Below are 26,176 nucleotides of genomic sequence, written 5' to 3' on the forward strand. Positions count from 1 at the left end.
CAACTCCTAGTTTGTAGTTATTGCTAATTGGAGTACAGTAATTCTGAAGCATGATTAGTGGAATTTGTTTTTAAATAATTCCATAGTCCCTGATAATGCCTTCACTGGAAACTAGCTGGAACTAACATTGGACAAAGTATCATTATCTTCTGAAGGTTGTACATAGAGAGTCAAATGAAAAAAAACAAAGGTATTGTTCTTTTATCATGGGTATACTTACTGGAAATGCTGGACACAATATTTTATCTTGGATAGCTCTGAATTTTTGCTTAGCTAGTTGATGAAAACCAGGACTTGTGGTGGCCCTCATTAAATAAGGTTAGGATACCAAATTTTCTTCAAGGTAACTCAGAGCAGAGGTTCACAAACTACGACTATCGGCCACATTCTCTCTATGTTCTGATTTCCAGTAAAGTTTTATTAGACAATAGCCACACCCATTCACTCACAAATCATCAATAGCTGCTCTCATGCTATCACAGCAGAGTTGAGTAGTTACCACAGTGACTATATGGCCTGCAAAGCCTAAGATATTTACTATCTGTTTACAGTAAACAGGTAACTTAGAGAAAGGAATCCAAAGACTAAAGGAAACAAATTGTGGAGTAGCTTTGTCATGAGCACTTCACCCACTAATCTTCTATCTATTTGACTCAAGTGAGGATCCCAAACACACTCCCTTCAACAAGGCCTTGAGAAACACATTGGTGAAGAATGTTGCTCCAGCAACTCTAAAAGTGCTCTAGTAGTTGTTCTCCCTAGACCAGACATGCTAGTGGAAAATACTGCATTTGAAATGGGCTTTCTGGTTTTAGTGACGTATCAGGATCCTGGGGTGGCAAAAGAAGAAAAGCAGCACTTATTTTCCAGAGACAAGGCAGGCACAGCAGCCACAAGAGGGCGGCAGAGCAAACATGGTAACCACAATCAATGGATTTTACAATGGTGACTAAAATAATCATGAGATTCCCAAGATTAAAAGACTTTACAACCCTCTACTTGATTTGTGTAACAAAACATAGCTAGATCATGTAAATAGCGACCTGATGTAAACTATCAGTCATCTCAACCCCACAGTCAATTACCAGAACTGACATCCCCCAATATTGAAGGCCTGGTACTCTGCCGAAGGATCCCACAATAATATCACAAATAACTGCTTTGAATCTTCCTCAAAGTCTTTTCAAAGAGCACAAAGCCATTCACCAAGCAAATGTGCCCTGTGAGAAGTGAAATAGGATGCAATAACTAGTGAGATTTTAGGTTGCCTCCTTCTGCAGAGGAGGAGTGTATTTTCAAAAGCATTAGAATTAGCACCATTAATTTTGGCAGAAACAAAAGATACGTGGTTATTGGACCATCAAAGGATGTATAGTAAGTATTTGTCATATTTCGGCTTTCCAGCATCTGAATGCATTTTCTATTTGAATAGAATTCCAACCATATGAGTCTGGCAGGGAAGCAGATCCCACCGCCACCCACAGAAGGTAAAAAGGCCAGATGTTCACTTTGTCAGCCTATTGCAGCCAAGCCCACTGTATTTGTCCGTTTGCATCCTGCTATAAAGATACTACCCAAAACTAGGTGATTTGTAAACAAAGGAGGTTTAATTAACTCACAGCTCTGCATGGCTGGGAGGACTCAGGAAACTTACAATCATGGCAGAAGGGGAAGCAGGCAAGGACCTTCTTCAGGAGAAGACAGTCAGCAAGAGCAAGGAATACTGCCTTGTAAAACCATTAGATCTTGTGAGAACTTATTCACTATGAGTAGAACAGCATGGGAGAAACTGCCTCCATGATCCCATCACCTCCCACATGATCCCACCCTCCGCATGTGAGAATTATGGAGATTACAACAAGATTTGGGTGGGGACACAGAGCCAAACCATATCACCCAGCTTGGCCCAGTAGTCCGACCCAGGCTTTTATGCCAGTACTGATGGCCCAACAAAGCAAAGAAGGTACAACCATGCCATCAACAGCAACTAAATCCAGGTTCTAGAGGAAGTGTTTACAATATCCACTGTCAAAAGTTGGGGGCAGTAGTCTAAAATTCTGAATGTCTCTGCTGTTCAATGGTGGTGTCAGGACTGTCTTTAATGGCTTGGTCCTGTGACATAGTGTAATCTGGGTTCTAGCTGTCTTGATTTTCTGGCTGCTCATTCTCTCAACTTAGTTCTCTAGCTCCATCAGATATTTTGAAGGATATTTAACATATTTTCAAAAATTCTTTTTCTGCTAAAATGAGGCAGAGACTTCTTTTTTCCCCACTTATTGCAAGGAAAAGTCTTGGCTAATTCACATGTGTGTTTTTACTCTCTCTGTATCTCAGTCTTTGTGAAATTATGCAAACCCTAAATATTTGAAGAACAATTCCAAGATCCAGTCACACATAGAAGTATATGATGTACTACTTTATTTGCTGAAATATTTTCCTTTTCATGTATTTATATAATAATGATCTCAACTAGTTATCAAACATCCACCCAATGATTACTTCTTTCAGAAGTAATGGTAAGTATCACATAACATCTGTAGAGGGATTTGCAGCTGACCAAGCATTTACATTTATATTTCATGTACATTTGCATTTCTCCTTTCAGTCATAGCCTGATAAAGCAGCCAATATAATGTCAGTAATCCTTGCCTTCTTTTTTTTTTAATGTTATTTTTTTCCAAATACCCAGTCTTCCAGAAGTAAACCCGGTCTTATTTCACTTATGAGCTATTCAATTCATGTGGCCCTTTGTAACACCAGCAACGACATGGCATAATTTCCATTTACTAAATTCTAAATATGTATTAGGTACAGTGCTAGGAGCTAAACACATACCTATATGTTTCTAATCCTCACACTAATTTTTAAAAGATAGTAGTATTATTTTCACATTTTTAGATAAGGAACATGAGGCTTATAGAGATCAAGGAACTGATACCTTGAGATCTTGGGGAGAAAAGTAGCTTGTCTCCAACACATGATGCTCTTCCCTATTATCTTCCCCCAATCCTTCAAGTTGCTTTTTTTGCTTAGTAACGGCACATGTTACTGGAAACATCTGGAAAAAATAGCTAAAGAAACCAAATGCCCCTTTGACAGTAGCACAGTAAAAACTTTTTAAAAACGCATTCAGTGATTCTCAGCTCTATATATCTGTCTCTAATCTCTTCACACTGTAGTAAATTTCCATGTAAAAATATTTCTGGTTTCCTATGGGAGCCTTTTGGTAAGCAGATATGACAAAGCCTTTTCAAGCACTGTGTTGGAAACATTCAACATAAATATCCTGTCCTATAGGGAATATTCACAAAGGCAAAAAAAAAAAAAAAGGTCAATTGAGAAAACAACTAAAATAATTCCAGGCAATGTTTTTTGACTAATGATGACTTGTTAAAGAAGAGTATTAAGGGCCGGGCACAGTGGCTTACACCTGTAATCCCAGCACTTTGGGAAGCCAAGGTGGGCAGATCACTTGAGGTCAGGAGTTCAAGACCAGCCTGGCCAACATGGTGAAACTCCATCTCTACCAAAAAAATTAAAAAATTAGCTGGGTATGGTGACACGCACTTGTAATCCCAGCTGCTCGGGAGGCTGAGGCAGGAGAATCGCTTGAACCTGAGAGACGGAAGCCGCAGTAAGTTGAGATCATGCCACTGTACTCCGGCCTGGGCCAAAGAGCAAGACTCCGTCTCAAAAAAAAAAAAAAAAAAAAAAAGACTCTTAAGGAAATTAAAAGAATATTTTATCCCTTTTCTGGATTCACTTCCTAATTCTTTAGTCTTCCTTATGTATTTTCTCCTTCTTATCATCATTAAATCAAGGTATGAAAAATTTCAAAGCCCTTCACCCCCACATTCTTTCAAGCACAAAAAGACACTGAATGATCATCTTTTAATTAAATTGTATTAATTCTGTAGGAAATGCTTCCTTCTGCATTAACACACAATATATGAACACACGGTCCCTCCTCTGTGAACTCTTGAGAAACAGGTCTTCATCATCAATTTCCTCCCATGTAAAATCAGAATAATAACAATCCCTACTTCATAAGGTTGTTGAGAGGATTAAATTATATCATCTTTGTAAAGTTCTTAGAACAACACTAAACACATATCAAAGAAATACATACACACACGTGTGCACATGCACACATACTCACAGTGAGTTCCAGTTTTGTATATCTTCTAACATTTAGGCTGGCTCAATATTCAAAAGTTAATGCTTCAAATCTCTCTGCCTATCACCGTCATTAAAAAAAAAAAAAAAAAAAAACCGTATCCCCTGTCTTCGTGAAAGGGAATGCCATCTATCCAGTAGTCCAGGTCAGAAACTCAAAAATCAACCAGCTAATCTTTCTTCATTACCCCACATCCACTCAGTCGCTAAGCTCTGTTTCTCAAATCTAATCCTTCCAACCATCTCCACAGCCTCTCCCATCATGAGTGGCACATCTACCTCCACCACATGGTTGCCTGGCCTCCAACCTTGCTGTAGCAACAAGAGTCATTGTGTCAATTTCCTGATGAAATCCCTTCAATAGCTTTCAGTTTTATTTATTGATTGATTGATTTTGAGGCAGAGTTTCACTCCTATTGCCTAGGCTGGAGTGCAATGGTGTGATCCCAGCTCGCTGCAAACCTCTGCCTCCCAGGTTCAAGCAATTCTCCTGACTCAGTGTCCCAAGTAGCTGGGATTACAGGCACACACCACCATGCCCAGCTAATTTTTGTATTTTTAGTAGAGACAGGGTTTCATCATGTTGGCCAGGCTGGTCTCAAACTCCTGATCTCAGGTGATCCGCCCACCTTGGCCTCCCAAAGTGCTGGGATTACAGGCGTGAGCCACCACACCCAGCAGCTTTCAGTTGGTTTTAGGAAAAAGATAAATTCCTTTTTAAAAACCTTGATGTTGGTAGCTTTCTACCTCCCATGCCTTGTCTCTCACATAGTTCCATCCCCATCCTTCTATCCCAACCTCTTCCTATGATTCAGCCAAACAGCACATGTATGTTTCTCAAATGTGCCCTGTGCTCTCTCATCTGCAGATATTCACTCATGCCATCTCCTTTGCCTGCAATGCTCTTCCTCCTTCTGTTTGCCTGGTGAACATACTCATTCCCTTTAGGTCACAACGTATATATCATTTCTTCCAGGAAGCTTCTGAGGGGATTCCCCCTGGCTTATGGTGGCCATCCCTCCAGCAGCCTGTGCCACCTGTGTCCTCCCACACAGCACACTTAGGATGGCTTGTGCATGGACCCATCTTCTCCACTACACAGCCAGCTTCAGGAAAGCTTGCCTTGTCTGGTTTCTTCACCACTACAAATCCAACTAACATAATGTCTGGCACATAAACTGGTGCTCAAATCATTTTTTTGATGAAAGAATTTGTGATGTTAATTTTTTACCACCAAAACGTAAGAGCCATAAATCTGTGACTAGTGTCATTCCCTCGGGCTCCAAACCCTCCCACATGAAAGGAGGCTTAAAATAATAGCAGAGACCATAGATCAATTCATTTGCGGACTCCTCTTCTCCAGTTGCTGCCAACAAAACCATCTTTATAATCCTTTAGGATCACTTCGATGGAGTACTAGGAGAGTGCCATTATGATTTTATAATTCTGTCTGTTTACTCAGAGTAAGTACATGGTACCTGGGACACACAAGCTAAACTCACATGACTACAGGTTAAAATGTGGACATCTAACTAAGACTGTCTATGAATGAATATATTTATAATAAGTGTTGGATGAGTCTTTTGACACCAAATTTGATGCACACAACTGCACTAACTTGATGCTATAAGACAGAGAGAGCAGGCCAGGCACGGCAGCTCACGCCTGGAATCCCAGCGCTTTGGGAGGCCGAGGCGGGTGGATGACGAGGTCAGGAGATCAAGACCATCCTGGCAAACACGGTGAAACTCCGTTTCTACTAAAAACACACACAAAAAATTAGCCAGGCATGGTGGAGGCCACCTGTAGTCCCAGCTACTGGGGAGGCTGAGACAGGAGAATGGCGTGAACCCAGGGGACGGAGCTTGCAGTGAGCCGAGATTGCACCAGTGCACTCCAGCCTGGGTGACAGAGCGAGAATCTGTCTCAAAAAAAAAAAAAGATAGAGCAAAGGGAATTCCTAAAGAGATGGAGAATTATTTGAATATGATTATACATAAGGAAATGAATTGGCGAAGCGGCAGAGAGGAATAGAGTTTCAGAATAAATAAGTAAAAATGCTGAAAATTTTTACTAAGTAAAAATGCTGAAAATTCCCAGTCGACAATCACATCACTTGGATTGCATTACATACATGTTCATGTAGAGATGAACATGCAGAAAAACCTGCCCTGTGCTCTCTCATCTGCAGACGTTCACATATGCCATCTCTTTTGCCTGCAATGCTCTTCCTCCTTCTGTTTGCCTGATGAACATACTCATTCCCTTTAGGTCACAAGGTATATGTCATTTATTCCAGGAAGTTTCTGAGGATTCCCCTGGCTTATGGTAGCCTAATAGGTGAGGAAAGACAAAGTTAATCAATATTATTGATAAAATTAATTAAAATAGAAATAACACAAGGGAATAACAATCTGATTAGGAGAAGTACTGACTAGCGGAAGGGCAATTTAATCCAATTTTCACATACTATTTGACTAAATTAAATATTAGTCAATTGAGCCTTCATGCAAAACAAGCTCTGCATTTGCAAAAGCCATACTAAAAGAATTTATTTGCTATAGTAAAAAGATTTTTAGTTGACACTTCTTTTCTTTAATCCAGCTTTAAAAACCAGCATGGAAGATATAAAACTAGCTAATGCAAAATTTGTAATACTGGAAATCTAGTTATTCACTCATTTCTAGGAAAACAAGTCATGAATATGGAGTTTTATCACTTAGAATATAATTAACAAAATGCAACTTGAATGATATTAGATGACTTATTTTCTAAAAATTTCTTTTTTTTTTTTTTTTTTGAGACAGTGTCTCACTCTGTCGCCCAGACTGGAATGCAGTGGCAGGATCTCGGCTCACCTCCACCTCCTGGCTCAAGCAATTCTCCCACCTCAGCCTCCCAAGTAGCTGGGATTACAGGCACATACCACTATGTCTGGCTAATTTTTGCATTTTTAGTGGAGATAGGGTTTCATCATGTTGGCCAGGCTGGTCTCAAACTCCTGACCTCAAACAATCTACCTGCCTTGGCCTCCCAAAGTGCTGGGATTACAGGCGTGAGCCATGGTACCTGGCCATTATCTAAAAATTTCTAAAAGCTGGCAGCCCAGTTACATATGGCTATATAATTTGAAATAGCAAAGATGGCCATAGAGGTTCACAGATCTTTGAAACACAAAAATACTTACTGCTAGAAGGGGGGAAAAATACAAAGCAGCAGAGATTGCCATTTGAAATTTCCTAGAGAGAACAGTTCCAGGTTAAACATTAGACACTGCAAATATAACAAGTCACTTTATTTGTCTCTCTCCCACAATCCTTCGCCACTTACAGGTCTGCCCCCAGCTAACAGGTGGGCTGAAATCAACTTTATTTCAACAAACCAAACATCCAAACTATGTAATCATGGGATGACATCTGAGTTTGATCTGGCTGGCTGCTTGTAAAGGAGTCTTTCATAATGATACATGGGAATTTTCATTGTTGACCAAGTTAGACACTAGGGCATACTGCCTGCATACTTCCTGCTGAAGTCAACCAAGTACAAATAGAGACCTACCTTTAAAAAAAAAAAAAAAAAGGTCTCCATCCATCTGTTTTGAACTATACTGAAACTTATTTTATTTTACACATCAAGGTAGGACTATTAGCCTCCTACTTTCGAGACATGGACCTTTTTAGTTGTTTTCTGAGTTCGGTGACAGATGTAGGCTGAATTACATATATACTGTCCCACAAACCTTAACCAGTACCACATTTGAGAGGACAGCTGGTTTTTAGGGAACAGTCTGGGGCCAGGGACCTAGTAGATCTAAGAGGCCCGTGGGATTCAAGCCTAAGTCCTTGGCCTCATTAGCACAGTGTTCTCACCAAACTAGCCCTCCAGGAAAAGTTCAAAGATTTATTGCTGCTCTGGGCTACTCTAGATCTTTGAAACATAGTTTCCCAGAATCCAAAAATACTTCCTCAATAATCAGACATGTAAGGGCGCAGGCATGAGGGCATGCGTACATGCACACACACAAACACACACACACACACAAAGAATTTGATCTAAATTAAAGAGAAATAAAATTTAAAGTGTTTAACCCAACAAGTTTTTATATCCTAATCAAATGTGAAAGCATCCTCACAGATGACTTCATATACTGGTTTCTTAGTACTGATTCCTTTGGGCTTTACTTCCTTTATTCCTTTGATGCATCTTTGCTGGACATACAATTAGTGGGGGGAAATTGAAACATCTCTTTAGATGGTTGCTACGTCTGTCCAGGGTGCTATGCTACCTTCAGTTCTAAATATGAAAACCACACGGCAAAACAGGACTATTCTTCAAACCCTTTACTTTCACAGTGTTGCTTCAAATTATGTTACTTTTTTTTACATAATTCTGACTGTAAGTCAGAAAATCACAGCATTGCATATTTATTTGCATGGGAGAACTCTCTGAAACAAGAAATCATGACAGGAGGTGTCAATACGGACTGCTGCCAGTCACTCCAGCAGTGTTCTCCCACCACCCACTTCTCCGTGGAGTGTGGCAGCTGGGCAGTGTTCCTTCTGGGCTTCTCAGGAAGGCTCTGATCCTGAAAACCTTAGATTAGAGTGCATTTTGAAATTTAAATAAACCTCAATTCACCTCTGCCATCTTGGCATACAACTGAAATGTGCAAGTCAGAAGAATGTATTTCTATTTAAAATAGATAGAAGGTATCACTCTTTCTCTTTCAGTAAGCTTTTAGTAGTCTTCTCCACTTAAAAAAAAAACAGGGTTTTCTTTCAAACCAACTTAAATTCACCAATTTTCACACAATACCTTAATTTTTTACCCCCATTTTGTTATCCAGCTATGATGTAGAGGGCTGATTACCATATTCTTTGTAAGTATTGAAACCAATTATTAATTGGGTCTAAATAAATACTTTTCTTCCCTTGGATTAATAATCTCTGATATTACTTTCCAATATTTTTAGTCTTTTCCATATATCTCCCCTTTTAAAACTCTTTACAGCATCCTCCTACAATTACCTTGTTGTCATTTCTGATTGGCACATGAGTCTTTTTATGTCTGCAGGCCTAGAATGTAGTCCACTTCCTGGCTTTTGGTAAATATTCTTGAAGAAATATAAAATCATGCATGAGCAGCATTCAATAAAAAGTTGAATATAATTTATTTGTCTTCCCTGGCTAGACATTGCTATTATTTAGACACATTTTTCTATTATTTATACCATATGGAAATATACTTTCATCAAGAAGAGTTCCTCTGACTTCACCAGAAAACTCAATAAGCTCATGCTAATAATTATCCTGAAATATGAATCTAAACATTGATTTTCTAGCAAGAGCACAAGTATCTCAACTGCCATCAACCAAAAGCTTGATATACCTTGGCAGAACTTCAGGTCATGCACTGTACTACACAGTCCTAAAATTTCACCTTCTATATTTCTGAATCTCATGCAATATCAGAATAACAAGCTCCTCTCAGTTCAATAGGTGTTGCTGTTCAATTGCCAAAAGGATCTTATTTTGGTAGGAATTTAAATGAAAATTTGTATGGAGAACAGTTTGATATTTCAACTAAGTGATATTTTTATTTATTTTTAATTGACAAACAAAAATTGTATTTATGGAGTACAATATAATTTTTTGATATATGGGTGCAGTGTGGGATAATTAAACCAAGCTAGTTAACATATCTATCACCTCACATATTTAGCACTTTTTGTAGTAGGAACATTTAAAAACTCATTTAGCAATTTTCAAATATACATTATTATTAACTATAATCAACATGCTATGCAATAGATTTCCAGAACTTATCCCTCCTAGTCAAACTTAAGCTTTGTACCCTTTAACGAACATCTCCCCATTCCCTACCCTGTCCTCATCCCATGCCCCAGTAACCACCATTCTTTTCTCTTCTATGAGTTTGACTTTTTAGATTCCACGTGTGAGCTTCATTGTTATTCAGCCATAAAAACAAAAGAAATTCTGTCATTTGGAAAAACATGGATGATCCTGAAGAACATTATGCTAAGTGAAATAAGTCAGGCAGAGAAAAAACAAGTGGTATTTTACACATATTTAGTAATTTAACATTTTATTACTTTTCCTATTTTTTTCTGAAAAGGTTAATTATTTTCTAAACATGTATTAAATTTCTCTTTGCTTAGAACAGCTTATCACTATAAATAAAAAACTATACATGCTGTAATATGCGTATCTGCTAATTTCACAGCTAATAAGCTTCCTAACAAGATGCCTAAATGCCAAAGAGAAGATGCAAGATATTTGGAACAAATGCCATGATACATGTTAAAGGCTAAAGTAAAACCACCAATCTTTTAGCTTTTGATCAGAGCTGGTTGGGAGTTATTGAAGAATATTTTTCATTAGACTGATATTTGACCGGTTGACAGATAACACTTCTGTCTTTCTTAGTCTTGTTCGAACACACATACACACATCCATACAATCCATACACACAGCTCAATGCTGACAAAAGGGTAAAACAAGAAAGTGTGAAAGAAAATGAAATATAGCAGTTGTTCTTTAGCAGAAAACCTTGGTAAGGTCATGAATACTTTGGAATCACCATGGTCACTGACGTGAACTGGCTTTCCTTAAAAGAATGCTTGTTACGTAGCAGTTATATCAAAGTGATGGGGGAAAGGTATAAAATAAAAGGTTGGGGAGGGGCTTCAATATTGTTGGAAGAATTTGCAAGAGCGTGTTTTATTTTCTTTGATTTATTCAATAAATTAGTAAACCTGACTAACATAATCTGGAAAGATTTCCTCAAGTTAACATAATCTGGAAAGTTTTCCACAAGTTAAAGAAATATTTAGATTACCTCTTTAGTAATTCCCTCTTTGAAGCCTCTTGGGTCTCAGAATTCCCAAACTAAAGGTTAGTGAGTTAAACCACATAATCACCATGCCTTCCTACAATAAGGTTAATAATTAATGTCTGGAATCCCAATTAATGTCTAGAATCAATTTAATGTCTAGAATCCCATTCCCAACCAAAGCCTTTAAGTAGGAAATCTTATAGTATGTTTCATTAGAGATTATGCCTAATGATTAAACTGAAATGTGAAGTTTTAATAATGATATTCAAAATCTTAAGGACATTCACCTGAGTAACTGACCTGACGTACAACCCAGGTTCCCACAGACTTTTCAGCAAGGCAAAGTTTTGCAATTTCAAACACTCTCTTCCTTTTTTTCTTCCTCTCCTGGTACTCCTAAAATTCTCCACCCCACAAAGAAGAAACAAGGTTGATCCAAATTCTTTGTAAGAAAATACATCTATCTCAATGTATTCAAGAGAATTCAGAAGGATGGTTTACCCGAGAAGAAGGCTGCCACTCTCTGGGAAGATTTTCACTGTGGTCCTACTTTGAGGCAGCATTTCTCTGAAGCACAGATAGCACACTTATTCACCAACAGATTCCTTTGAATCAGGTGAGCCTGACCTTCTGCTCTCTCTTCTTGCTTATATTTCTCTTGTGACTGGTTATTGAGGGTTATTGATGGATATCAATAGCAGATGAGGAAGAACAGATAAAAGAAGGGGAAACCCAAAGCAGACTACTAATGTTTTAAATACAAATGTGGAAAAGAGAGTAAAAATTATCATTACTGCCAGGCTGGGCATGGTGGCTCATACCTGTAATCACAGCACTTTGGGAGGCTGAGGCAGGTGGATCACTTCAAGTCAGGAGTTTGAGACCAGCCTGGGCAACATGGTGAAACCCCATCTCTACTAATAATACAAAAATTAGCCAGGCGTGGTGGCACACACTTGTAGTCCCAGCTACTCAGGAGGCTGAGGCATAAGAATTGCTTGAACCCTGGGAGGGGAAATTGCAGTGAGCCGGGATCTCTCAAGAGAGATTCTGTCTCAAAAAAAAAAAAAAAAAAAAAAATTCTTTAATGCTGATCCTGAGAACATGGATTCACAGAAACAAAAATGAACATCCAACTTGTTCTGTATTAGAAATTAATGGGAATGTGGAGTAGGGGTAGTATAGAGAAGAGACAGGAGGAGGGAAAAAAGAAAGAAGTCATCAAGAAGCATGGCCACAGGCTGGAGCCTGAATTGGCACATAAGACCAAGGTATTTTTAAGAATGGGGAAGTATAACATCATGTAGAGTTGTCAACACTTCTACGTGACTGAGAATATCCACTCCAGTTCTACACACCATTGATAAATTTCGCCACACACAGGCTGGGTGCGCTGGCTCACGTCTGTACTCCCAGCACTTTGGGAGGCCGAGGTGGGTGGATCACCTGAGGTCAGGAGTTCAAGACCAGCCTAGGCAACATGACAAACCCCCATCTCTACTAAATATACAAATTTAGCCAGGTGTGGTGGCAGGTGCCTATAATCCCAGCTACTGGTGGCTAAGGCATGGAGAATCACTTGAACCCGGGAGGTGGAGATTGCAGAGAGCCAAGATCGCACCATTGCGCTCCAGCCTGGGTGACAGAGAGAGACACTGTCTCAAAAAAAAGAAAAAAAAATCACCACACACAAACTTGTATGAGTGAGGTATTCTTGTGGACATTAATGAAAGAATTTCATCTCTGGGTTGATGGGGTCTTAGACAGACACAAACTGTAAGAGAACAAGAGAATCCATAACTCAACCAATACTTCAGAAGCAGAAACCCAGAAGAGGTGGGCATGAGATAATAATACCTGTGGAATTCACATAAGAAAAAGGCTAAGCAATGGAGATTCAAGCCTACTTATCCTGATCATAAGAGAGAGTTGGACAACACCAGCTATTATTCAGGTTACAATGAGTAGACTAGGTGTTTATAACTTTAGGAAAATAGAAAATACTTTCCAGGAATTAGGTGTTTTTTACTCTTCAAAAATTAATCCCATTATCCGCTGACTTACTATCAATAATAAAGTTCAAAAGCTATTTAGCCCCCTAAATACAGCTCTTGAATCAAAGAAATCTGCCTCACACCAGGTTCTGCAACAAAGACCAACACTGGTAGAGTTAAAATCAAGAGATACCACACCAGGAAGGCTAAAGATTAGTAAGCTCCATGGAGAGAAACCAGGAGCTTAGTTCCCAGCTGACAACCACAATGCCTAGCACATAAGAGGCACACAATAAATATAGTTGGCCCTCCATATGAATGAGTTCTGCACCCACAGATTCAACCAACCACAGATCAAGAAAAAAAGAAAGAAAAAGAAAAAAAACTCAACATTTAAAAATGACATAAAAACAATACAGTATAACAACTATTTACATAGCATTTACATTGCGCTAGGTATTACTAGTAATCTAGAGATGATTTAAAGTATACGGGGGGATGTGCATAGGTTATATGCAAATATGATGACATTTTATATAAAGACTTGAACATCCTTGGATTTTGGTATCCTCAAGGGGTACTGGAACGAATCCCTAGGACTGAGAATATTGAAGGATAACTCTACTTGTCGCATGAATAGCATTCATTCAGTATAGCTGCAAATTATCCTACAGGGGCAATAAATGTATCAAATAAAGATTTAACTACAACTAATTTTACCCCTGAAACAAAATCTAAATAGGTGGTGGGAAAAAAAGGCTTTTAAATTATTTGAGATGTCCTATCCATTATGTGAAAATCAGAATAACCAGGCATGTGCAAGGCAAATGGACATCTACCTAAATTGGCTCAAAAGGAAGATCAAAACCATAGCAAATTTAAACAATTCCCAGCCTTCAGTATGGTGGGTACTATACAGGATTAGCAGACCTCCTAGAGACTACAATCTAACAGACAACTCCGATGTATATGTTAAAGCCTAATCAGAAGTCTAACAGGAGCAAGCCTGCAGTCTGACAAAATCAGATGTGTGGACTTGGTGTAGCAAGTGTCAGCACTTAAATAATCCATAAAATGACAGTGAGAAAGAGGCAGGAAAGTTTATAGGTTTCTAGGGTTTGGAATCTCATTGAAGGATTCTGAAGAGCTAAGGGAAACAGAGATCAGTTCTAGATTGGTTTCTGTTTTTAAGGTGAAATTAAAAGAATCAGGGATTAACCAGGGGTTGCATGAGGTAAGAGAAGTTTAGCCAATAAAGATCTCAGTAAAAGACAGGAATAGCAAAGCAAGACTGAGAGTATCAGCAGTAAGAAAGTAGTCATCACTCAAAGAGGGAGCCGTTGTGGCATTTTCCAGCCCTGTGCCACCATGGGAGAAACAACGTTTCCTGTTAATTTTTTTTTTTTTTTTTTTTTTTTTTTTTTTGAGGGGGGACGGAGTCTCACTCTGTCGCCCAGGCTGGAGTGCAGTGGCCGGATCTCAGCTCACTGCAAGCTCCGCCTCCCAGGTTTACGCCATTCTCCTGCCTCAGCCTCCCAAGTAGCTGGGACTACAGGCGCCTGCCACCTCGCCCGGCTAGTTTTTTGTATTTTTTAGTAGAGACAGGGTTTCACCTTGTTAGCCAAGATGGTCTCGATCTCCTGACCTCGTGATCCACCCGTCTCGGCCTCCCAAAGTGCTGGGATTACATCCTGTTAATTTTATAGTTGGCTTTAAATGTGTCTACCCTCTAAGCCTGGTTAATAGGAAGGCGACCTTCTCCTCTTTTCCATGCAAGTTGATTTTCACTCTTTCTGCTAGAGACTGATTTTGACTCTTGTACAGATATAATTATTAAATAACGCCCTCAATCAAGTTGTAGAAGGAGACTTTCTCAAAACTTTGATCTAAGAGAAACAGGCCAAAAAAACCAAAGAGTCTATTATAGTTTAAACCATTTCAAACTCGCTGACCTACATCCCTAATCCAATCTGCACTTCCTTGGTCCTCTGAGCACACCTCTAGCACAGCCACCTGCCACTAGATAATCATAGCTGGTTTACTTCTCTGTCTCTACTCCTACACCCTGAACTCCCAAAGAGCAAGGGCAGGGAAGTATCCATTTTATGCCTAGTGCCTAGCACAGTTCCCAGCCCATCATAAGTGCTCCGAAGTCAAGCTGCCTGCTCTTCCCCTCTGTATATAATGTGTACCGAAGCCTTTTACACAGTAAAACAGATTTGTACTCTGAAGATCATTTAATAACATCATTAATTCCATCTTGAATGGTTATGATAAAAAAAGAATGTCATTATTTGAAGGATGCACTACACGGATGAGACACGAGGTACAGGAATGAACAGTGAGATCTCCAACGCCAGGTCAAAGCAGAAGGACGCTTCCATTTGAAGGGTCCACAGCTGGCTTTGCTGCAACAAGATAAAGTCAGAAGCACTTAAACTAAATGTCTCAATGCAAACTATATCTACTAAATTGAATCACTTATTATGTGGTACTAGAGATGCTCGTCTGTCTTTTCAGCAAGACTATAAATTCCCGGAGGTGAGAGGTCATGCCTGTCTTGTTCATTTTGCTTACCCTGCCCACTGCATTGTATAGGCATTCAGTAACATGGAAGCAAAGAGGACAAAGTAGGAAAACAAGAAGAGAGGAAGCAGAAATCACATTCAGTAAAGCAAAAGGGTAGGGGCAAGAGTTAGTGCTGGTAAAGGCATCACATATGCAGAATCAGAGGTCTCCACTACATGAGGACAGAGGACTCCCACAGGCTGCTTAAGGTAAAGAGGAAAGAAAGAAGCTGGTAAATCAACTTGGGACTTAGAAGATAGAATGAGATGTGAAACTGGACTGAGAGTGTGACAGGAGGAAGCAAAGAGAGGATTGGGAAGTCATAAATTCAAGGAGATGAGTTACCAAGGTCAGAAGCTAAGAAAACTGTCTACATCGAACCACCACTGACACAGGGAAAGTGGGAAGAAAAATGAAAATATAGTTATACAAAATGACTCAGGAGCAGAAAAAAGAGTACAAGGGCAATCTAGGAGATCTGTTTATTTAGATATTAGTAAAAGCTGGACTTGTGTGTAAAGAGACAGGGATAGGCTGCTCTGAGCCCATATGGTGCCCTGACTCTGAGGTGGATGCAAACAACCACACAGTCATCTTATTCCCCTTTCTTTTATTATTCTGTCTCTTTATTCCCCCGCTCCAACCCATTACTTCCTGCTGTGCAAAGTGTTCATCAAGTAGGACCCTATGCTTCTTTTGGGTTAGGTCCATTACAGTTCTGCCTTTCCGTGACCCCATGATGAGGCCATAAAGAGGAAGAGGAATAGCACTGGCTGTCCTTGAAGTGTTGCTTCAAAGATGAGCCTCATGGAACAAGCAAGCAGTGACACAAACCACAAAAGAATTTCCAACGTTGAGATGACACACACATTCTGGTTAGCATGACCTGCAGTCAGCAAGCAGGTGCCATCTTGTCTAAATTATTTACTACGTAAGAGCAACAGATTGTACCCATGGTCTTGGGTGAGCTGCTCCGGAAAAAGAGAAGGAATAACTCCCAGCACTCACTGAAAGGGTACCCCAGCCACAGTGGGTAGGAGCCAGTGCCGCGCGCTCTGCGTGACCCCATTGAAATGCCAAGGTCTTTCCATGTAAAATGTACTCAGAATAATTCGAATTAGTAAGTTTTAGGTAATCAGAAAAACTGAATTGTGTATACTGGGGTGGTGGCTTTTATTATGCAGGCCCATCACTGAAAACTCAAACTCTATGAAATTGCCTTAGATTTGAGGGAAACGCCCCCCATTTTAGTGAATAAGTTATTTTACTCATCCCTCGTAATGACACATTTTGAATTTTTTTTTGTGCTACTACGGCACTGAAACTCACCACATAAAACAACTCTTAACCCTCCAATTTCATGAAGTATTCATGTTCTAAATCCACCTCAAAAATAATTCATTGTTGATCTCCCTTTTTATATCATCATACTCCAAAGAATGCTCATCCTCAATAGCACTTAACAAGATGTGCAGTCTTTTCTCAATACGTTGGTGTTGAAAGGAAATACCAACCTAAGATTTTTAAAGATCTATAATTTTTGTGAAATGCCAGTGTTCTACCAAGTCTGTTCTTGAATTTTGAGCATAGATCATCCTCCAACTTATCAACTTGTTGAACTCCAAAAGTTTGATTATAAGTAAGTCGTGAGAAAGAGAAAGGTAATTTCCCATACTAAAAATCACACACAATAGTTAGGTTCTCAGGGCAGCCTACAAAACTCTTTTCCACTCATGCTCTACCTAAAACAGCAGTAAAAATACCATAGAATCCAGGGTCAAAGTGGTATTTCCAGAAGAAAAACGCTTTCACAGTTTGCTTTTTAGATGCCAAGAACCCAAAAACCTTCCTTTCTGGCAATGAAAGTCGGGGCTGCCTTTGCTCAAAGCAGACTTCGGAGGGTGAAGGTCATAGTGCGAACTTTAGGGAGGAAGGTATCTCCAGACTGGACATGTGAAGTGAGGGAAGTGAACACGCTGCTTGTCCAGACCTGGAGGAAAGTTTACGACAGTAGGGCACAGTGGGAGACAGGACTCCAGCGAACAAGTGGGAAAGCTGGGCATGAGTGCATGGAAGATGCGGGAAAGAACCTGGACAAGCAGTTTCTCATCACCTTTTCCCATCTCCTTTGCATTTCGCAATTTCTTCTACTTCTCTCTTTTCATCTCCTTTGGAAAGGTTTATGGGTAAGGACTGAGAGGAAATAAAAGACCACAGCAGGGCAGCAAGAGGAAAGGAGTAAGTGGGAGAGAGTCACCAGTAGGCAACAGGATAAAAGAAATGCAGTCTTTTATTTGGAGACAAGGAGTAGGTTTTTCACAGGTAAGGTGTGCATCCATAAATAAGGATCTTGTATGTTGGCTCATGAGTAAATGCAAAGTAAAGAGAAACAATGTTTACTGTCCCCAAAGTGGAAGAACAATAAGCAAATTAAATGAACTGGAGTTTCTGTGACTGCTTCTATTATTAAAAACACTATTTTAAGGCTGGGCACGGTGGGCTGGGATTACTGGCATGAGCCTGTAATCCCAGCACTTTGGGAGGCTAAGGCGGGCTGATCATGAGGTCAGGAGTTCGAGACTAGCCTGACCAACTTGCTGAAACCCCGTCTTTACTAAAAACAAAAAAATTAGCTGGGTGTGGTGGCACATGCCTATAATCCCAGCTACTCAGGAGGCTGAGGCAGAAGAATCCCTTGAACCCTGGAGGGGGAGGTTGCAGTGAGCAGAGATCGAGCCACTACACTCCAGCCTGGGTGACAGAGGGAGACCCTGTCTCAAAATATATATATATATATATTTATTTATTTATATTTATATATAATATATATACATATATTAAGAAAAAGTATATTTGATAAGTCTATTGCACCTGTTGTCTTTTACTAGGGTTAATGTCTTCAGCAAAGACACTGGAATCTGGAGTAAATATACTGTGCTCACATTTTTTGGGAATTCATACATCTCAAATTCTATTGCAGAAGTCCAGGTTCCATCACCAATTTCATGCAAGGTAGCATACTTTAAACAGGTGTGTATCCTTTCATCAGAATCCCATCCAGAACAAATTCACAGAATTGTCCTTTATTACTACTCTACTTGAGACAGCTAGCAACTGGTGGTCATTCTTTAGCTGTATCGTAAATATATACCTTTGTCTACTTTAAGCTACAAAGCCTATCACTTTCATGACTAATCAATTTGATGCACTGAAAATAAAACTATATATATATTAATTATGTTGAATGATGTCTGGGAAGGGTACCTCTTTCTACAGATTATTTGAATAATGAATTTAACCTCATATTCTTCAAATACTGTACAATTAGAATTTTTTTCTTATGCAATATTTTTTCTAGAGGGGCCTATTTGGTCCTATTAGGCACAAACATGGTGTGAGAGGAAATGGTGAGTATTGAGGAGAGTCCCTCCAGGGCTCTGGACTACAAGTGAGGAAAACTACTTTTCCTGTTGGCCATTTCTTCATTGGCAGAACTTACCCATTGGGAGCATGTGTTTATTGGGGTCTGAATGGGAAGAGTGGCTGTCTGGGCTGGTGAACACAGGCCTATTCTGGATCTAACTACAATTTTCCCTGTCTCAAGCTGTGGCCCCGACTTTGTTTTTAATCTAATTTTTTCTTTCACAAACTAAAGAATACATCCTACAGAATACCTAAAACTCCACCAGGGTTTCAGAAGCTATGTGTGGAATGTGGTATTCTGAATATTTCACAAGCTCCTTTTCCAACCTTCACATAAGCTTTCAGGAACAATGCTTCACTTGCACTTTGATAGAAGCTAAAACACAGGTGTTTTCCTGATGTCACCAAGCATCCAACATGACATCTACTCATCTCCTTCGAAAGCCTCAGGGGCAGTCAGGGTGACGCTGGCTATTTCAAACACTGAGTTATCAGAGGTACATTAGGATGAGGATGTAGCTTTGGTAAAGATTTATCTAACAATGCTCAGAATCCTCTCACTTGACAGGGAAACTTCCTGTGGATTTCAATCAGAGAACATGTAGCTAGAAAAGAGAAAAACATGTTTTGTCTAATCTTGACATATCCTGCACATCTTGGAACACCTACCCAGTCTTTTCATTTCTCACAGTGATTCAAAGAAAGAATTATCTTTGCCTTAAAACATATAATGTCCCATTTCTTTACATTAGAGAACTCATCAAAGTGGAATGCCGACCAAATCTCTAAGACACACCATAAGAAACAAATGGCACATTGTTTATTTGAATTTTCAAAATAATATTTGCATTACCTCTGTATTAACAACTTCCATTGGTCTTTTCTTGATTTCTCCTATGTCCAAGTAACTGAGGAAAAAACAAACAAACAATAAGAGTTGCTTTTACAGACTTTAAGTCAGTAATTTGTTTTAAGAAATCATTAAAAAATAAAGCAACTCATAGGAAATTCTCAACCTTAAAGCAAACACAAATAGCTACTAATTAAAAGCAATTACAATAGTAAAAGCTGCTTGCAGTGTCACCAACCAGAGCTGACACATCTCTACCCTAAACTTCAAGAGAAGGAAAGTCTTAGAAATACATACATCTATTAGGGAACATTTTTCCCTCTTAATAGTTAGTTGCTTACTATATACACTGTATTCTTACAGATCTGATTTTTTAAAAGAGTGACTTATGTGCAAAGCTGCTTAACTGTTCCATTAAATACAGGCTTTAGGTCAAAGGAAGTACTGATAGCATGCATTAAGGTAACAACTGGGAAAGGCTGAGAAATTATTTTCTCTATGAGAGCACCTTAATGATACAAAAACACTCAGTCATGTGGGATGACTTTGGTCATTGGTTCAGCTCAGAAACAGATGGGTGGACTAATTAACCTCTGGAGACCCCTATTCTTCCATTACTATTTGCTCTAGATATTGACAGTGATCATTCTTTAGCTGTCACATAAGCACAACCTGAAATTGTATACCTTTGTCAACTTCACGTGTAACATCACTGTGATGTGGTTCCAGTTTTAAATGGTCCCTAAACTGTGCTTCATACATAAAATGTGCTAAATAAACATTTTAATATTAAAAATATAAACCCAACATTTAATTTATAATAATAGATCGACCCTTTACCCCAACTACTATAATTGCCAACTTGTCCCAAAAAAAGCTTATGTTAGAATTAATTTTGGCTATTGAATTGTTTTTATTGTTGCTGTTTGCCTTTTTGGATAAAATACTTTAGTTAATTGATACATCCAGAAATTGTCATACATTGCCCCTACATAAAAGTAGTCATATATTTTAAAACAGTGCAAACACTCCATCTCAGCAACAAAACGGGTCTTTCGTGGACCTGCAGGGGCTGAGTTTTGAAACAATACCAAAATATTCTGTCATGTGCAGGAAAGTGGTTTCAGATCTACAAGATTAATGCTGTAGAGTCAACTTCCAACAATGTACAGGGAAAGTTTTGGGGAAAATAATCTCTAGAATTCTCTGCTGTAAAATAAAGGTTTTGAATGTGCGGTCTCACATTTGAAATAAATAAGGGTTTAATAGCTACCTGACGTTTAGTTATCATTTCAAAAATATTAGAAAAATCTAAGTGAAAGCAATTCAAGCAGAGATTTGATCAGTTCCATTTGAAAAAGATGTTGCTGTCTTTCCCCACATCATTTGGGGTCTAAATGAAAGCCCACGAATCGTCCTTAACATCATTTGGGCTTTCTTTTGTTCTGACAGTTTCTCCATTCATTACATAAACTTACAAGTGCTAAGTTTCAAATACATTCAACATTCAAGTATTCTTGGCTTCTATCATTATAATCATAGATACTACTTCTTTAACACAAATAAAATAGTCATCTGTCAGCATGGAAACCTAACTATGGACTCTGTTAGAACAAATTCAGTATTTTATGTATAAACTAAAAGCAAAAATAACATGCAAATCTCTTAGAGAGATTTGAGTACACTTTCTATTTGGTGTGGAACTGTATCTTTTTTTTTTTTAATCTTGTGAGTTGGTAGGACCAAATAAACAAAAGAACATGAATTTTAAAAGTGAGTCTACAACTTTCAACCGTTCAGAGATTCTGAACCAGATTTTCATTTCCATGAAATTGCTTTATATGGAAATATTTAATAAAAAATAAAGTATGTAACAAAAGGAACTGGTCATAGAGGTGTCTTACATTTATGTAACACTTGGCGTTTACAAAACACACTCTCATCTATAGCATTTACTTTTATGTATACATTTACCCTGTGTGGTACAAATAGTTATGTACCTTTTCTGTATTAAAAAACTGACTAGCTGAGTCAAGTGACTTGTCCAAGGACACAGAGTTGATCAGCAACTAAGTATTCAGTCTCCTGATTTTAAGTTTATTTTAAGCATGCAGTTTCATTTAGCCCTTTTTTATGAAGTTTAACAAAGCATGCTTAAGAAGCTTGGGGGGGAGGAATAAATCCAAATATATCCCTCACTTTCCATGAAAAGAATGTCTGACATAACAAAAAGTATAATAGAATACCTAGAACTCAATTTAAACAAATATAGGTGAGGAAGGATTACATTCAAGAACTTCAGTGATATTTTGAAAAATATTTCTATGTAGTTAAAAAACTTTATTTGAATTTTAATTATTAAGAATCCAATAATGCTTATGAATTCATAAGCTTAGATTTATGGTCAAGGCTTTTTGCTATCCTGGGCCCAAGATGAATTTCAATTAAAATGTTCTATTAAACTATGGAATACAGAGTTACCATATGATCCAGCAATTTCACTCTTAGGTATACACCAAAGAGAAATGATAACTTGTACACAAATATTCATAGATGCATTATTCATAACAGCTAAAATGTGAAACAGCCCAAATATACATCAAGTGATTAATGAATAAGCATGGATGTAAAAGGTAGTATACCCAAATCATGATTCAACAATAAAAAGAATGAAGTACTGATGCATGCTACAACATGGATGAACCTTGAAAATATTACAGTTAAGTGAAATAAGCCAGACATAAAGACCATATATCATACGATACCATTTATATATGTCCAGAATAGACAAATCCATAGATTCAGAAAATAGATTAGTGGCTACCAGATGACAGGGGAAAGAGGAACCTGGGAGGTACAAATGTTTTGGCGGGAGGGCTGGAAATAAACTACAATTAGTTGGTGGTGATGGTTGCACAACTCTGAATATACTGAAAGCCAATGAAATTGTTGGATTTTATGCTGTAATAAATCTATCTCAATAAAGCTGTAAAAAAAAAAAATGGAATGCAAAATTCGACCTGTCCTATAATGCCCACCCCAACCCTCAACTCACAATTCACACATAACTTTATTTTTCTAATTGCACGTATCTCTTTGTACCTTGCATTAAAATTGTTAGTATGAAGGTAGTCCAGTTAGGTTGAAAGCTCCTAAAGACAAGGAATCATGCATTGCTCATCTTTGTTCCCTGAATTGAGGGTTTCTTAATTCACTGAACACTTACTATGAGTGAACTCAAGAGCTGGGAATAAGGACCCCTGGGAATAAGAGTCAGCCAGTAAACTCTTCCTGCATTATGCTAACAGCATAAACATGCAGGGGGTGGAGCAGGGTCACAAAAGTAAGTGTTATCAATTCTACTTGGAATGACAGGTTGAAATAATTTAAACAGTATGGGAAATGCAGAGCAATTTTCTCCTCTGGTGACAATATAGTGTCCAACACTTGGAAGTGATTTTTAAGAATGTTTATTTAAATTAAAAGGATGGAGTTCCAAGAAAACAAATAAGGAAAAGGAAAGGAAAAACTGAACAGAAAACGCAAAAGTATCAGTTTGGTCACTAACCTTTGCAAGGATAATTTTTTTTAAAGATTCCTGTTGTTTATACACAAATTTTAAGTTTACTCCTACTGTTACCCAAGTGAAATTCCTTCTCCAGTCACAGTGTCAATCTCTGCCCCCCAACTGCAACGAGAGTTTTGAGTGGCATCAGTCACACCGAGAAGTCACAGCCCCTCAACCACTGAGGTGTGGTGGGGTAAGGATCTGCATTTCCTCATATCAAGCCCGCACGATAGGGCACCTGAAATGGGTGGGCGATGGGGAAGACCGACTCACTTGAGTTTCTTGAAGGCTTCCTGGCCTCCAGCCACGTAGTTGCCCCCGCTCTGGATCTGGTCTAGCTTCCGGATGCGGTGGCCAGTCCGCGGGGTGTAGATGTTCCTGACGGCCCCAAAGGGTGCCTGAACGCCGCCGGTCACCTCCTTCAGGAAGACGTCGAAGCTGGACACCTTCTTCTCATGGATGACGACGCGGCGCCCCGCGAAGAAGGGGTCCCCGTTGCGGTACACAAGCACGCTCTTCACGACGGGCTGAGACAGGTGGCTGGACCTGGCGCTGCTGCCGCTCATCTTCCCCGCTGGCCGCTGCCTCAGCTCGCTGCTCCGCGCCGGGAGGCACCTCCGCTTCCCCAGCGGCCTCACTGCACCCAGGGCGCGGGATCGCCTTCTGAAACGAACGAGAAACTGACGAATCCACAGGTAAAGAGAAGTAACGGCCGTGCGCCTGGCGTCCACCCCACGGAGACACTAGGAGCTGCAGGACTCGGAGTAGACGTTCAAGTTTTTCACCGTGGCGTGCACAACCAATCAGGGCCCGCAGTGCGCGCACCACACCTGGTTCACCAGCTACCGGCAAAATGAAGGTGGACCTCCTCGGAGCAGAAGCAGGAACCGCGCGGGGGCTTCGAGCAGGCACGCCGAGTGAGGGCAGGAGAGAGGAGGACACACACACACACACACACACACACACACACACATACACACACACACACACATTAATATGGTGAAACCCAATTTCTTACATCATATCTGTGCTACCCGTTCCAAACAGCCTAATTTTTCTTTTCTCTCTACTTGCACCCTTATAACCTCAATCTCCTGCTTTCTCCCAAATTAAAGCAATTAAGTTCCTGGCTGTAGTTGCCCAGGTTTTTCTTTGCTGGAAGATAAACGTGCAAAGCCAGGCGCGGTGGCTTACGCCTGCAAATTCCAGTACTTTGAGGGGCTGAGGCGGGAGGATTGCCTAAGACCAGGAGTTCTAGACCAGCCTGGGAAACACAGGGAAACCCCCGTCTCTATAACGCGCCTGTGATCACTTGAGGCAAGGAGTTTGAGACCAGCCTGACCCAGTCTCTATAATTTAAAAAAAAAAGTAGGTGGGCATGGTGTGGGCCTGTGGACCCAGCTATCTCGGAGGCTGTGGCGGGAGGATCACTTGAGCCCAGGTGGTCGAGGCTGCAGTAACCTATGATTTTGCCACTGCACTCCAGACTGGGCGACACAGCAAGACCCCGTCTGAAAAAGGAGAGAGAGAGAGAGAGAGAGAGACTGTGTCCGGGTACGGTGACTCATGCCTGTAATCCCAGCATTTTGGGAAACTGAGGCAGGAGGCTCACTTGAGCCCGGGAGTTTGAGACCAACCTGAGCAACACAGCAATAGCTCATCCCGGAAGGACGGAGGGAAGGAAGGAAGGGAAAAATAAATGTAAGTGAATGAATGAATGAATGAATGAATGAGAAACAGAGGGAAGACTCGCGCGTCTAGGACCCCAACCCCCTCCCCGATGATCAGCGCCGCCTGGCGGCGAAGCGCGGGTGCGCATCACGTGAACACAGCAGGCAGCGCGCAAGCTGGGCCCTGGTTGGGGAGGCGGGCCCGGGAGGTGCCCTCCGCGGTAGTACCTACCCACACTCGCGTGCTAGAGAGGGGAGGGGAGTTCGGGCGCCGGCCGCGCGGGGGCGGGGCTGTGGCACAGTGGTGAACTCTGCGGCTGCCTCGGGTCGCTCACGCTGTTCCTCCGGCTGCTGTTACCTCAGCGGGCCTCCCTCATCCCGGAGGGAACGGAGTTGTTAGTTCCCGCTGTTTCCATAGCAACCGCAGCCTAGCGCGGGGAGCGAGTCGGTGAACCAGGCCTAGCTTGAGCCTGGCTCCCTGGGATATGCTGGCTGCCTCGGGTAGAGGCGGAAGAACAGGGATTTGGAGGAAGAGGGAGAAACAGATGACATTATCATGCGCTCATTCAAAAAATGGACGCCTGCTGTGTGCCAGGCCCTGTACTAGTTGGGGCCACGGCGGTGAAAAGGAAAACCTACAAAATTTTGAGTGCCGCCCCCATCTGGGCACAGCCCTGAGGGCCAGCCCTTTTGGAGCTGCTTCTCATGCAAAAGGAATCGTCCTGGAAAAAGTAGGAATTGAAGCCTAACAGCCAAATTCTGCCATTAGGAAGTGTGTCAGGGTCCAGCTGATCAAGAAGGGCAAGAAAATCACAGCCTTTGTACCCAACGACGTTTGCTTGAACTTTATTGAGGAAAACGATGAAGTTCTGGTTGCTGGGTTTGGTCGCAAAGATCATGCGGTTGGTGATATTCCTGGAGTCCGCTTTAAGGTTGTCAAAGTAGCCAGTGTGTCTCTTCTGGCCGTATACAAAGGCAAGAAGGAAAGACCAAGATCATAAATTTTAATGGTGAAAACACTGTAGTAATAAATTTTCATATGCCAAAAAAATAAAAATAAAAATTTTGAGTG

General features: G+C 40.2%; 1 protein-coding gene and 1 long non-coding RNA gene across 2 annotated transcripts in view; one reads left to right on the forward strand and one right to left on the reverse strand.

The window, feature by feature from the left end:
* Window positions 1-25,808, reverse strand: part of DCDC2 (doublecortin domain containing 2) — a 193,804-nt gene extending 167,996 nt beyond the window's left edge. The window contains exons 1-3 of the mRNA XM_033216371.1: window positions 25,337-25,808; window positions 23,708-24,097; window positions 19,870-19,924 (exon numbers count right to left, since the gene is read on the reverse strand). Coding sequence (XP_033072262.1) covers window positions 19,870-19,924; window positions 23,708-24,000 — 348 coding nt within the window. The 5' untranslated portion in view covers window positions 24,001-24,097; window positions 25,337-25,808. The remainder of the gene's footprint in view (window positions 1-19,869; window positions 19,925-23,707; window positions 24,098-25,336) is intronic.
* On the forward strand, window positions 1-26,155 carry LOC117086800. Its single transcript, XR_004438581.1, has 3 exons — window positions 1-13; window positions 7,429-7,434; window positions 25,784-26,155. It is a non-coding gene; the product is annotated as an uncharacterized LOC117086800 (long non-coding RNA).
* The last annotated feature ends 21 nt before the right edge of the window (window positions 26,156-26,176 follow it).

This window comes from Trachypithecus francoisi, unplaced genomic scaffold (genome assembly GCF_009764315.1).
Source record: "Trachypithecus francoisi isolate TF-2019V2 unplaced genomic scaffold, Tfra_2.0 Lachesis_group10, whole genome shotgun sequence".
Lineage (NCBI taxonomy): Eukaryota > Metazoa > Chordata > Mammalia > Primates > Cercopithecidae > Trachypithecus > Trachypithecus francoisi.